This window comes from Saprolegnia parasitica (assembly GCF_000151545.1).
Source record: "Saprolegnia parasitica CBS 223.65 unplaced genomic scaffold supercont2.145, whole genome shotgun sequence".
NCBI lineage: Eukaryota > Oomycota > Saprolegniomycetes > Saprolegniales > Saprolegniaceae > Saprolegnia > Saprolegnia parasitica.
In genome coordinates, this window is record NW_012156539.1 from 22223 (window position 1) to 34810 (window position 12588).

The 12588-nt window shown below is 57.4% G+C and overlaps 5 protein-coding genes across 5 annotated transcripts; 2 read left to right on the plus strand and 3 right to left on the minus strand.

The window, feature by feature from the left end:
- Positions 1-127: 127 nt before the first annotated feature.
- On the plus strand, positions 128-1267 carry SPRG_14671 (hypothetical protein; the record flags this gene model as incomplete). The annotated part of the gene is made up of 3 exons (XM_012354078.1): positions 128-551; positions 631-1063; positions 1111-1267. The coding sequence occupies 3 exons, from the start codon at positions 128-130 to the stop codon at positions 1220-1222; spliced, it is 969 nt and encodes a 322-aa protein (XP_012209468.1). The 3' UTR covers positions 1223-1267.
- A 687-nt stretch (positions 1268-1954) lies between these two features.
- SPRG_14672 (hypothetical protein) lies at positions 1955-3122 on the minus strand (the record flags this gene model as incomplete). Its single annotated transcript, XM_012354079.1, has 1 exon — positions 1955-3122. One exon carries the CDS (start codon positions 3120-3122, stop codon positions 2004-2006), a length of 1119 nt encoding a protein of 372 aa, XP_012209469.1. The 3' UTR covers positions 1955-2003.
- Positions 3123-4341: 1219 nt separating this feature from the next.
- SPRG_14673 (kynureninase) lies at positions 4342-5637 on the minus strand (the record flags this gene model as incomplete). The annotated part of the gene is made up of 1 exon (XM_012354080.1): positions 4342-5637. Exon 1 carries the CDS (start codon positions 5623-5625, stop codon positions 4342-4344), a length of 1284 nt encoding a protein of 427 aa, XP_012209470.1. The 5' UTR covers positions 5626-5637.
- Positions 5638-6106: 469 nt separating this feature from the next.
- On the minus strand, positions 6107-6611 carry SPRG_14674 (hypothetical protein; the record flags this gene model as incomplete). The annotated part of the gene is made up of 2 exons (XM_012354081.1): positions 6107-6439; positions 6522-6611. 2 exons carry the CDS (start codon positions 6609-6611, stop codon positions 6107-6109), a joined length of 423 nt encoding a protein of 140 aa, XP_012209471.1.
- Positions 6612-7479: 868 nt separating this feature from the next.
- Positions 7480-10623, plus strand: SPRG_14675 (hypothetical protein; the record flags this gene model as incomplete). The annotated part of the gene is made up of 16 exons (XM_012354082.1): positions 7480-7696; positions 7740-7849; positions 7895-8078; positions 8129-8312; positions 8357-8447; positions 8509-8653; positions 8697-8847; positions 8897-9132; positions 9177-9292; positions 9344-9404; positions 9459-9533; positions 9576-9721; positions 9762-9923; positions 9977-10060; positions 10111-10332; positions 10385-10623. The coding sequence occupies 16 exons, from the start codon at positions 7480-7482 to the stop codon at positions 10562-10564; spliced, it is 2364 nt and encodes a 787-aa protein (XP_012209472.1). The 3' UTR covers positions 10565-10623.
- Positions 10624-12588: the final 1965 nt, after the last annotated feature.

The following is a 12588-nucleotide window of genomic DNA, read 5'->3' on the forward strand; positions in this document are numbered from 1 at the left end:
GCCGCCTCGTCGGCCCACTTGACGGACGTCCTTCCAGTCCAAGGCTTCCATGTGCTCTGCATCCGCAAGACGCCGCACGATACGTACGCTCTATGGGGTGCATTATGGCCTCACACATCTACACAGCATGCAAGGTCTCGCGTACAAGGAAGGTCTTGCGACCGCGGCGCCGCTGCCGTTCGAGACCGCGCTGGACATGGGCGCGCTCCGCGCCGAGCTCGAGTCGGTGCTAAAGATGTCAGTTCCGTCCAGCGACATTGAAAAAAAGTACAAGCAGCGCTGGGCCTTCTTCTCGCCGACGGGCGACCGCCTCTGGCAGCTCAGCCAGCTCCACGCCGCGTCGCTCGTCTATGTGTTTGAAGGCGGGCAGTTCATCTGGCCGGGTATCCACATTGGCCACAAGCGCACCATTCCAAACCTCCACGGGCTCGGCGACGTGGTCCTCGAGACGCTCGCGATGACGCCGCTCGTGTTTTCAGTCGAAGAGTTTCTGCGCGACGATGAAATCGACGTGATCCTCGACCTCTCCAAGGAGCACTTGGCGCCGTCGGGTACGTTGAATCGAGGCAGAATGCTCTTGGTTTTATGGCTACGAAAATGCGATAAACGCTTCATACTCAAAAATGGTAGGTGTGACGCTGCAAGACGGCGATGCTGGCAAGCCCGCGACCGAGTGGCGCACAAGCACGACGTATTTTCTGCCGTCGCACCGCCACGCACTCGTCATGGGCATCGACCAGCGCGTCCAAGACCTTATCAAAGTGCCGGTATCGCACCAAGAAGATGTTCAAGTGCTGCGCTATGAGGAGAGCCAAAAGTACGATCACCACACCGACTATTTCCCAGTCGAGAGCTACCAGAATTCGCCGGACGTGGTCGAAAGCATCCACCACGGCTTCAAGAACCGCATGATCACGGTCTTTTGGTACATGTCGGACGTCGCGGACGGCGGCCACACGATCTTCCCGCGCGCCGGCGGCCTCCCGCTACCCGACTCCATGAAGGACTGCACAAAGGGCCTCAAAGTCGCGCCAAAGAAGCGCAAAGTCATCGTCTTTTACAGGTACTTGTATCTATCTAATCCAGAAATGCGGCTCAAGGGTTGGCTAGCATGCTCCCGAACGGCGTCAACGATCCCATGAGCCTCCACGGCGGGTGCCCCGTCCTTGACGGTATCAAATATTCGGGCAACAAGTGGGTCTGGAACAAGCCACGCTACTAATTTGGAAAGCGAGAAATATTAATACAGACACTGTATCAACTTGATCGATAATCATCTGAGCATGAGTCTCGTACTTACCCTACCCACCGTTTATCCTGGTAGGAACGTTTACGTGGTGTACTAGCATCCCAGGGGATTAATTCGTACATTCTGGCCAACCCATTGGCTATATATCAAGCCATTTTGACCAATGAAACGCAGTTTCATTGGTCTGAGCCAATCATATCGCGCCAAATGCGTCCTGTTAAGTGCGAATTAGGAATTCCCGTTAAGTGCTGTCACATCGCCAGACGTTATACTTGAAAAAAGTTAACAAATTCGATAAAGTACGACGGCGTACTTGACGGAAATTCACGCAACTTTCCGATTAGGTGCGAATGTGAAAGCGCTCTAAGACTGCAGCAAGCGACGACGGCGCGTTGGCCCGGGAAAAGTCTGCGCACCGCAGCGCAGCGAATGTCGCGTGTTGACTTCTGTCTAGGCCAACGCGCCGTCGTCACAAATACCGGTAAACAACGCTTCGCATTCAATAGTTCCTACCAGCTCACCCGGCACGGGACCTGTTTCAGAGGGCTAGGGTAGGGGTCGGGTTCCTGTGCGCCCGCGACTCCATCGAGACAGCCATGCCCCATGGCCAGTGTAGTTTACACTATTATAGCGTTCTCTCGAGCTGCGACGCTTCCAACAACATGTGTACAATATTGTCCTCGGGACCCGTCGCCAAGAAAGAGAGAAAAACAGAAATGGAGTTTGTACAAACGAGACAACACACGCGCAACACTTAGCAGCTCGGGCGCGGCGTCACAACGGGTGTCGGGGACGACGTCGAGTTCTTGCCGTTGTAGATCGTGCACTCCTTGGCGTACGTCTGGAGACCGGCGTAGAGCTCTTTGCCGCGGGCGCGGATCGTCGACGCGGGTACGACAAAGTCGTCGCCAATCATCTCGACCGTCAGCGTCGGCTTGTCCAAGTTGCGGAGGCCCCAGTCGCGCGTGCCGTGGTAGACCATGTAGCCGAGGATCTCGTAGCTGCGGCCGACCTCGTAGTCGCCGCCCATGGCCGTGCCGAGGGCCGTTCCCGACGCTTCGAGGAGGCGCGCGTCCGTGTCCCCCGGGAGTGCGTTCTTCGTGTCGCCGACCGGGATCAAAATGGCGCCAGCGTTCGAGTGCAAGTCGATCAAGCCCGCGAGCTCGCCCTTCTTGCTGAGCAGCCACGAGCCAATCGTCTTGGTCTCTGGCTCGCTCCACGGGTACGGGCCCGGGTACGTCTCGTCGGCGGGCTTGGGCGGGTTCGGGTCGTCGTACGGGCCAGGCCAGTTGCGGTTGAGGTCGACGCCGTTGGCGTTCTTGCGCTGGTAGCGGTTGCCGTTCCAGCTCATTTGGTACCCGTCGAGGTTGACGATCGGGACCGTGTAAAAGGCGTACGTTTCGAGGAGCGAGCCTGCGACTTTGCCATTGTTGATGTCGTCCAGGAGCGCCGAGATCGCATAGAGGTTGGACGACCCGGTGGCCCACTCGCGCGCGTGGATGAGCGACTGGAGGTAGATGGCCTGCGTGGCCGACGGCGACGCCGCCAGCTTGTAGCCAAACAAGGTTTTCTTGTTGTAGCTCTCGCCCACGGGAAACTTGGTAAAGACGCTTGGGTTGAGCTTGACATATGCGTCGAGAAGCTCCGTGATCTGCGCGTCCGTGCGGAAGCAGTTGTGAAAAGCCGACTCGACGTACTTGCCCTTTGTGAGCGACGGGATGTAGTTGGCGTTGGACGTGTGGCACTTGCGGTTGACATCCGCGTCGTCCTGAATGGCCGCGATTTGCTCGGGCGTCCGCTGCTTGTCGTCGGCGGCGGCGGTGACCGTCGAGACGGCGGCGAGAAGCGCAGCGAGGCAGTAGAGCACCTTCATGGACAATTCCAAAGTGTGATGTCAATTGACTGCGTGCGAGAGCATCTGAGACGACGTGGTGCTGAGAACACTCTGAGAACACCAGTTGGGCACGGTTCTGATAACCGTGTGAATGTGCAGCAGCACAGATCTTGTCGTCGAGCATTGTAGCATCGCAGAGCGTTTACAAAGAAGCCTGTCGGCGTGTCCTACTTGTGGATAGACAGAGACCTAATGCCTACGCGCTTTGCCCCATGAAAACTCGCTCGCCATTGTGAACAGTGTTGGTTCAGCGCTGGAGCCTTCGACGAATGCAAACGCCGGTGTAGTGGGCTGTGCAGTGGGTGACTAGGCGAGCTTGGGTGCGGTACCACATAGATGGGCTCTGACTCAGACCGCCGACATATGTTTATCATGCGGGAGCGCGCCAACGTCTGGTTAAAGCTTCTGGTTGTTAAAGCTTCTGGTTGGGCTCGCAAGTGTGAAGTTTACCGCGCAAGATTGCACCACTAGATACAACGTGTTGACTGGTTGGTTGCAATGTAAATCCAACACAGCACACGTGGCCACGAGCTGAGGTCTTGTAAGGCTCCTCAAAGGCGATTGCGTCATCATTGCCCGAGCAGTGCACCAATTCTTCGCAAGCACAGTACAGAATTCGAAACCAATACATTTCAGAGCATGACGCAGACAGTCCACCATCAACTTTGGTCCACCACGGCCTGTACCAACGACGGGCCTGACAAGTACTTTTCATATGTTGTGCCGTGAACTCAGACGACGAGAGTGGCACGACGAGTACGGGCTTACGTCATGGACGAGCCGCAAATCTTCGGATCCCGTTGTCACTGCGGTGTGTCCACAACGACGACGACGACAATCTGAGAACAAGCGATGGCGAGTTTGAGTCGAGCTTTAGTTAACACCCTCTCAAATGCAGCGAGTCGACACGCCCGAGAAACCCCACGTCGTCCAGAACATAGACTTGTACTCGACGTTTGGGCTGCATTCGACTTGATCTTAGTTGAAATGCCCAAGATATATGATAGCTAGCATTGGTAGCCGACGAGCACCTGCGTCTGCTTCTCGGCACGACTTTAGATGTCTAGGCTGGTTTTCTCAACGCAACGACTTCAACCACAGCACGTTGTATTGACCTTCTGATCATACTACCACTCGGTTCACGAATCGCTCCCTGTCCATACATCAGCGCCTTGGCGCGTTGTTGATGGCCGTGATATCATGTCACTTTCGCACGCACTTGGTACACCTGCGCTTCGTACGCGCGCGTCTCGAGCACACTCGCGATGGCCTGCGCCGCATCAAACACATCGACAAACCGCGTGTAGAGCGGCGTGAACCCAAAGCGCACGAGGTCCGGCGCGCGAAAGTCACCGACGACGTTGTGCTCGGCAATGAGCGCCTGGACGATCGCATACGCGTCCTGGCCGCTGCCGCGACAGAAGCGCAAGCTCACTTGGCTGCCCCGGCGCGCGTCCTCGATTGGCGTCACGACCTCAAACGCATCCCCACAGCGCTCGGCGATGCAGTCGATAAAGAGGCGGGTGAGCGCCAGCGACTTTTGCCGAAGGGCTAGCATGCCGCCGAGAGGCGATGCGGCGAGGACGGTATCGACGCCGCACTCGAGCGCCGCGAGGCTGAGCACGGGCGGTGTGCCCGCCACGTAGCGCTGGATGCCGGGCGCCGGCGTGTACGAATTTTCAAACGCGAACGGAGTGTCGTGGCCGAGCCAGCCTTGCAGCGGCTGCGACACGACGTTGACGTGCCGAGGGTGCGCCCACACGAACGAAGGCGCACCGGGGCCGCCGTTGAGGTACTTGTAGCCGCACCCAATGGCAAAGTCCGCGTTGCAACCGAGCAAGTCGACGACGTGGGCGCCCGCCGAGTGCGCGAGGTCCCAGACCATGAGCGCGCCAGCGCCATGGGCCACCGACGTGAATTGGTGCATGTCGAGGAGCTCGCCTGTCCGGTAGCTCACGGGCGTGAGGAGGACAATGGCCGTGTGGGGCCCAATCGCAGTAAGGAGGTCGGACGTGGGTACCAGCTGAAGCTCGAGGTTCCACGTCTTGGCCAAGCCTTCCGCAACGTAGAGATCGCTCGGAAACATGCTCGCATCCGACAAGATCGTCGTCTTGGTCGCATCGGCACGCTGCAACGCAAGCGCGACGCTAAGCACCTTGTAGAGGTTGATCGACGTCGAGTCGGCAACAACCACTTGGCCTGGCGACGCGCCGATGAGCGATCCGATCTTGTCGCCAATGCGATTAGGCAAGTCCATCCAGCCGGCGCTGTTCCAGCTGCGGATGAGGTCCGTGCCCCACTCGTCGGCGATGACCGCCTGGAGGCGACCGGGCGTGGCCGTCGGCAAGACGCCGAGCGAGTTGCCGTCGAGGTAGATCTGATTGGGCGGAAGCAAGAAGAGGTCGCGGAGCGGCGCGAGCTTATCGGACGCGTCGAGCGCGACGCAGTCGCTGCGGGCTATGGTAGTCGTCGCTGCTGTCATGGCGTTTGGAAGGTGCAATCATCCATGCCGATTGGCTCGGCCATCGATTGCAGTCTCTGATTGGCTCAAAAAGTTGCGTCTTTCCAGCTTCAAGCAGATCTGATCGTCGGTGGAACGAACCTGCGGCTTCGCCAGCCCAACGCGGCGCCTTCCTGCAGGCCGACTGTGGGTTGGACGTCTCGCAAAGCACTGCATGGACGTCCGAACAATCTAGTTGAATAGGTTGTTGAATCCTGCTTCACGACGCTGGACGATGTACGTTTCTGCAACAAGGGTCGAGTGGCACTGTATCGGCAACGACAGTCCCGATCTTGCATCACGACATTTCGCGTTCCGTGCTTCTTCACGTTGGCAGGACGGTTTAATCCATCAGTCGTTGTAAGTACGAACGAAAAGCTCACGTCAGAGTGATTCGAGGTGCATTTCAAGTGTATGTAGTACAGATTAAAATCAAACTAAAGTATAAATTAAGGTCCTTTGCTCACGCGCGGGCCGCCGAACGCAGCGAGGGGTGATGCCCGGCATGTGTCGCCTTCTCGAACGAGTACATCATCGCGACGGGCGGCGCGTTGTGGTTGACGCTATGCGCGGTTTTGCCGAGGACCGAGACACCTCGTATCTGCACGAGCGGTGCTTCTAGTGAAAGCGAGTCGCCTTGGACCACGCTCTTGAAAGAGCCCGCAACGCCAATGCCACTCGACTCGACGCGTACACCCCGGGGCAAGACGATGCGCACGCCGCCGAGGATTGCATAGACCTTGACGACTGTTGTCGGATGTACGAATGTTGCGTGCGAGAGGTCAATGGTCTCACCCTGCAGGACGGCGACGACGACCAGCGTTGCCGGCACAAAAAAATGGAGACGTCGTCGGCGTCTTGGCGCCAGTATGGAGGACGTGGATGCTGCGCGCCGAGATGTGGCTCTGCTGGCGCGTGAGCACGGCGTTGCTGTCGCCCATCATGTACCGTGCGTGGGGCTTCGTCATCGTCTTCTGTCGGTTGAATGTCGAGTGTGTCGTGGCAGTCAAAATGCTGAGTGACCGAAAGGTCGCGACACCGGCCTGGTTGAAGTTGCGCCGGTATCATCTGCGACCTGTTGGGACAAAGACCAGAGAGCATTTGGATGCACTCGATATTTGTATGATGCGTTGGGGCAATGTGCCCACATACTGGGATAAACCGGGACAAACCGACATGCGCAGCGAAATCTTCCATCGAGAACGTGCTACTCGAAGACAGGACGTTCCGCACGCAAAACAACGCGTCGCTCATCCGGTCTACTGCTGCTACGACGACGGCAAGCTCTTTTGAACGCCTGTAGCCATTGGACGCTGGCGTGCGAGAAAAGCTGGTCCGACGCCTGGTGCAGCGGCGACCGTGCCGTACTAGTATCTGACACCCATCTCCCGTTCGCGCAACAATCACGTTTACCTGGTTTCACCTCCTATGCAGTAGACAACGTTGTCGCCAATGTGATATAGCACACGTTGTCCAAGCATACTACAGTTACTATAAGAAACAGAGTTCTTGGAGAGAGTCTAGAACTCTAATCCAGACGACGACGACGACGCGCGTGCGAAAGCAGCTTATCATGCGCGAAAGGCTCGAGAACAAAAGGTCCTTCTGCAATGTGCATCGTGGAATCTTTACCGCACCAGCCGGTTCCGCGCCTGATCCGGGTGCGTTGCTTCTTTTCGTTATTAACGTTATCTAACATGTTTGCTTTGATAAAACCTCTATCTATGGATACTTTCATTTGAAATAAACACCTCTACATTTGTATTAAATAGATTGCTTTTGCAAAAAGACACCAAACAATACAATTCCGCAGGTTGTACCGCGCGATCCGCTGGCATGAGCTCGGCGCATCCGTTCTTGGCGGCCTTTGCGGCCCACTGCGACGCGCTCGTCGACGAATGCATGCGGCAGACGAGCGACGCCGACGGCCTCAAGTGCCTCGTGTGCGTACCGCAAAGCCTCTCGCTGCTAACAGCGGCGGTCTCGCTTTCGCAGCTGCAGACGCACTTTCTGCTGCCGGACGCGCAGGTCGGCCAGTACCGCAGCCTCAACGGTGCCATTGGATCGCGTCGCCTTGGCTCATAGCTGGCGACTAGGCAAGCAGATCGCTGTCGTTGGCGCGCACATCCATACCAAAGCCGGCTTTCGCGATACCCGCGTCGTCCGCATCCTCATGACGGAAGAGTGGCCGCACCCCTCGCTACAGGTAAAACTGTCTGCCAGCACACCAAGGTGCGATCTTGCAATGCAGATAAGCCTCGTGCACATCAACCGGCCGCTCGAAGGCGGCGTCGCCGTGCCGGACGAGATGGGCGAGATGGACGCCATGACCTATCGCCGGTACATTGCCATCATGCGCGCATACCCCGAGTCCGAGTCTGTCTTTGCGTCGCTCGACTACTTTGTCCAGCAAGTGCAGCGACTGCCGCCGTCCCGTATTACGCGATCTGCAGTATCATCCATGTATCGACTGGATGGCACGTAGATCCAGCGTTTGGTCCAGAAAGCCTTCTCCGCGTCTGGCAACAGAGCACTGCGCTGCTTTTGGAGAATGGCACGCTCGACCTTGGCCCGCGCACGCACCAGCGCTCGCTGCAGCTGGACCAAGCGGTCGAGTCGTACTTGCTCGAGCAAGTCCATGCGAAGATTTTATCACGACTGGAAGCAAGGTCCTTTCTCGCGCATGCGTCTCTGCACCAATGCTTTTGTGTAGCTGTGCGTCCGACCAAGCCAAGCTCGAAGCCGTGTGGTTCGCTTTACGGTTCGCGACGCCGTCGACGTTCAAGATCCGACGCGAATTTCAGGTGCGACGAGCGGATTGTCGTCGTATGCAATGCATGTGCTCATGGACGAATGTATCGGTAGTGTCAACACACGGAAGCCATCGCACTGCTCCTCGCCGCGTACACGCAGACAACGCCGCTCGGTATGCTACTGCAGCTCAAGCGCGTGCTGCAGTCGGTTCAAGACGCGATCCATGCGCGGCTCATGCGGCACAAGTGGCCGCTCGGTACTCGATCGTCTTTTGTATCAATGTATCAAGATGGCACCAGGCGAGTTTCACTTGAGCACGGACGACGTCTTGGACCAGCTCATTTACATTCTCGTCCGCGCCGGCAACACCTCCAGTCGTCTTCCGTTTGTCGCCATGCTGCAGTACATGGAGCAGTACCACTTTGTGCCGGCGACCGTCTCGGCCATTGGGTGCCTCCATTGTGCGTGAACGATGTGAAATTGATACATTGATACATAGGTTCACAATGGCCAACTTTCAAGTGGCGCTCGAGTGGCTCTTGACAACGACCATGACGACATCCAACGAGACGGCAGAGACGGCGCTCCCAGAGCTGCCAGAGGTGCGCCACGCGATAGCAACGGCCGATGACGCGCCGACCGTGCTGCACGTGACGGGCCGCGTCGATCCGATATGCGTCGAAGGCGCTGTGTACCACGTAGCCGTCGGCCATCGGTGCTTTGCTACCGTTTCAGGTATTTCGCTGTCTCTATACCTCGTCTGCTGCTAACATGGTTAGACTCTGGGGCCGTTGCGACGTGGGGCGATGCATATGGTGGACGGCTCGGGTACCCGCAAGCGATCAACCACGTCGAGCAACCGCAGTGCGTCGTCGGCGTCACCAAAGTGTTGCAGGTTCCAACCCTGTTCGCGACTCGATCCGAGTCGATTTACTGTATGGTGTAGGTGGCGTGCGGCGCGTTTCATATGCTGAGTTGCGACATCAATGGCCACGTCTTTGCCTGGGGTTTCTCTTGCTACCCCCGTCGCCTGTCTTCTCATTATGTTGACATGTCTGCAGGAACCAACACCGTCGGGCAGCTCGGTCTCCCGAGCTCAGCAATGCTTATGAGCATCACGCCGCGTCGCGTTCAAGGTAGTCTCTGGTAAAAGACGCCACGCTGAGCTGCGAAAAAAGGCCTACAGGGCGCCTACATCAGCGCCGTCGCGTGCGGCGACGCGCACTCGCTCGCCATGTCGTCGCAAGGCGCGGTCTTCTCGTGGGGCTGCAATCGTTTCTTCCAGCTCGGGCGCGAAACCACCGTCGCAAACGACGCTGCCTCGGTAGATGCCTCTGCTTGACGGCGTCTCGACAAGTTTGTAGCGTCCAAGCATCGTTGCCAGCACGTGGTCGGCCGAAAACAACGCGGAAGCAAATGCTCTGAGCTCGAGAGTGACGCCACCAAAACTCTTGGACGAGACGGCAGAACCAGGTGCTGCGCTGCGCATCGCGGCGGGCGCCTACCACTCGATGGTCATTGCACGGGTAGCACTGTACTACGTTGGAACGCCTACACTCGTCATGTCCACGCTGCGTAGGATGGCACGCTCTTTGCGTGGGGCTGCGGCAGCGACGGTCGGCTCGGGCTCGGGTCCGAAATGGATGTGTCGTCGCCGTTGCGCGTACGCCTTGCCACTCGACGGACTGCAAACCGTTTCAACCATGGGGCTAGGTGGTGCTACCAGCCGACGCAAAGCCCGTCGACGTGGGCGGTGGCGCGGCGTATACGTGCGTGCTGCTCAAGTCGGGCCATGTCCTCGCGGCGGGCCTTGTGTGTCCCGATGTGCCCAACGTACAGCACTGGCTCACGCCCATGCCAGTGCCAGCGGCCGTGCGAACGATGGCGTGTGGGGCCAACCACATTGTGTGGACGGCGGGCGACGGTAGCGTCTGGGTGCGCGCGTCTTGACGCTTCTCGGTGCGCTTAAACTCCATGGACGTCCTAGGGATGGGGAAGCAACGTCCATGGGCAGTGCGATCTACTGGGCAACGTGACCGGCGCGACGCGACTCGATGAGCCTCGTGTTCTCGCAGCCGCAGACGAGACGGTCATCCTGCTGCAAGTGGCCGCCGGCGCGTCGCACACGGTCGTAGTGACGCAAGCGACGACGACGACGACAGGATGAAATGTAGTGGCCAATCAGTGGGGTTGAACGACGGTGACGCTGAGGTGTTGAGATTTCAGATGCAAACGGATCAAGGTCATTTGTGAACCGCCGTGGAGGTGACCATGAGACGGCGTGGTACTGTCTTTTGGTGTGTAGACCGTAGAAAGGGTGGACTACGCGCATTCGTTGGCAGACATCGAGTGTCTTCCACAGCGAGTTGAACAGAGTGGGAAAAGCCACTGAATACGACGCGCGATCCTTGGTGTTGGTTGGGTTGGTCGGGTTGTGTCGTGAAACATAGGAGTTGTTGCAGCTGGTTCACAAATTGGAAGACCGCAATCGATGCCACGTAGTATTGGTGATGTTGATGCTGCGCGTCTGTGGAATGTACCGTCGCCGGCAACGAGGATGGCCGAGGCAAGCGACCATGCACCAGCACGGTCCAACGATCTCTGTGTTGCGCCACGCCCCGTGGTCGTCCTTTGGATGGTTGACGTATTACTATGTTGCAGGTTGGCTTGCTTTTTCGCTCGGAACGCTGCGGTGGCTGACTAGGATAGATACCTGAAAATGCACCGTCCTCCCTTTTTTTGATGCACTGGCGCTTCAACAGACAGGGCGAGCAACCCACCGTATTCAGCTGCAGAACGCACCGTGGCACGCGAAAATCCGAAATCACGAATATTGTCTTTTCGATCGTTTCCACTGGCCAGGCTTTCCGCGTTCTCTCAACAATCCTACGAGGCCCCGAATTGGCACGTCCAAGGGTTCCGAAGCTTTTTATGGACCCTTGCACATCTCTACAAAGCCAGGATGAGGTTGCGTTGCTTTGCAATGGCACGCGTAGCATATGTCGGGGCATACCTTGCGGAAGCCTAGAGTAGCTGGCAATTCCATGCAGCTTGGGTTGCCATTTCAAGATGGAATGGATTTCATCCTTGGTACTCTCAGTACTGTACTTGGATGTCGACTCGTTCCCGCGCCTCGTTGCCTCGATGCGTCGATGACATGGCCCCGTAATGCGGTCGCGCAACCTAGGTTTGTTTATCAAACATTCGAACTAAAGCGTTCGAGCGTCGTGGCATGCGCGGTCGTTTTGATGACGGAACATATAATGCACCTACGGCATGGACGTAAGCGCTCTCTTGACCGTCCGTCAAGTCTTGCGTAGAGTCCTTGGCCTTAAAAGCTCAGACCTACACGTAGTCGACCATACGTGGGAAACAATGGGTGAAATCCCTCGTTCTTGAACGCATTGCTTCTGGTTGCGGCTTGGGTGTACCGGGTAGGTGCAGAGAGCGGCGTTGCTTGCGCTGCAGCAGACTAGTATTTGTCGTCTGCCCGCACGACACCAGGTATCTGGGATCACAACCATAATTGTTGATAGGTCTTTCGACAGATCGCGAGAAAAAGCTCCTAGCGGTGGCAAGAACCGGGTCGTCCCACCTCTGCCGGTTCTCGGTCTCGGGTCGACTCGTTGGACAAAATCGTGCGGTCGACTCGCTATGGTCGAGTAAAAGTCACCACTTCGCGCGTGTCAATGGTGTACGTTTGGGTGCGACACCGTGTACATACCTCGATACGTGTCAAAATTGTCTTGGGTGGTGACGTCGTCTCGTCGTCCGTGGGTTGCGACGCAGCCGGACGGTACAATGTGCATCCGAACACACAATGGGCAAGATGTACCCTTGATGATAGTAGATATAGGGGTATCCTATCCGCTGCGACGTTCGAGACGCCGTAAAAAAAGCCATCGTCGCATCCCCATGCTCCAATGAGCATCGCCCCCGACGCCGTACGAGCCAAGCCTCGGTCTACCGTAGTCAATTTGTGGTCGCCGTGTCGCTCCCGACTCGTGGGAGCTACGGCATGTGCGAGCTTGGAGGGGCCAGCCCGTGAAAAAAATGTCACGCGTTGTACTATCGAAATGCACGCAAGGTGTACCGTAGTCGTCGGATCGTCATCTCTTGTCATTGCTGCGACAGGCCAGGACGGTCGGATTTGAAACGCCATCGCTTGAAATGTTGTCGTCGTTCTTGTTC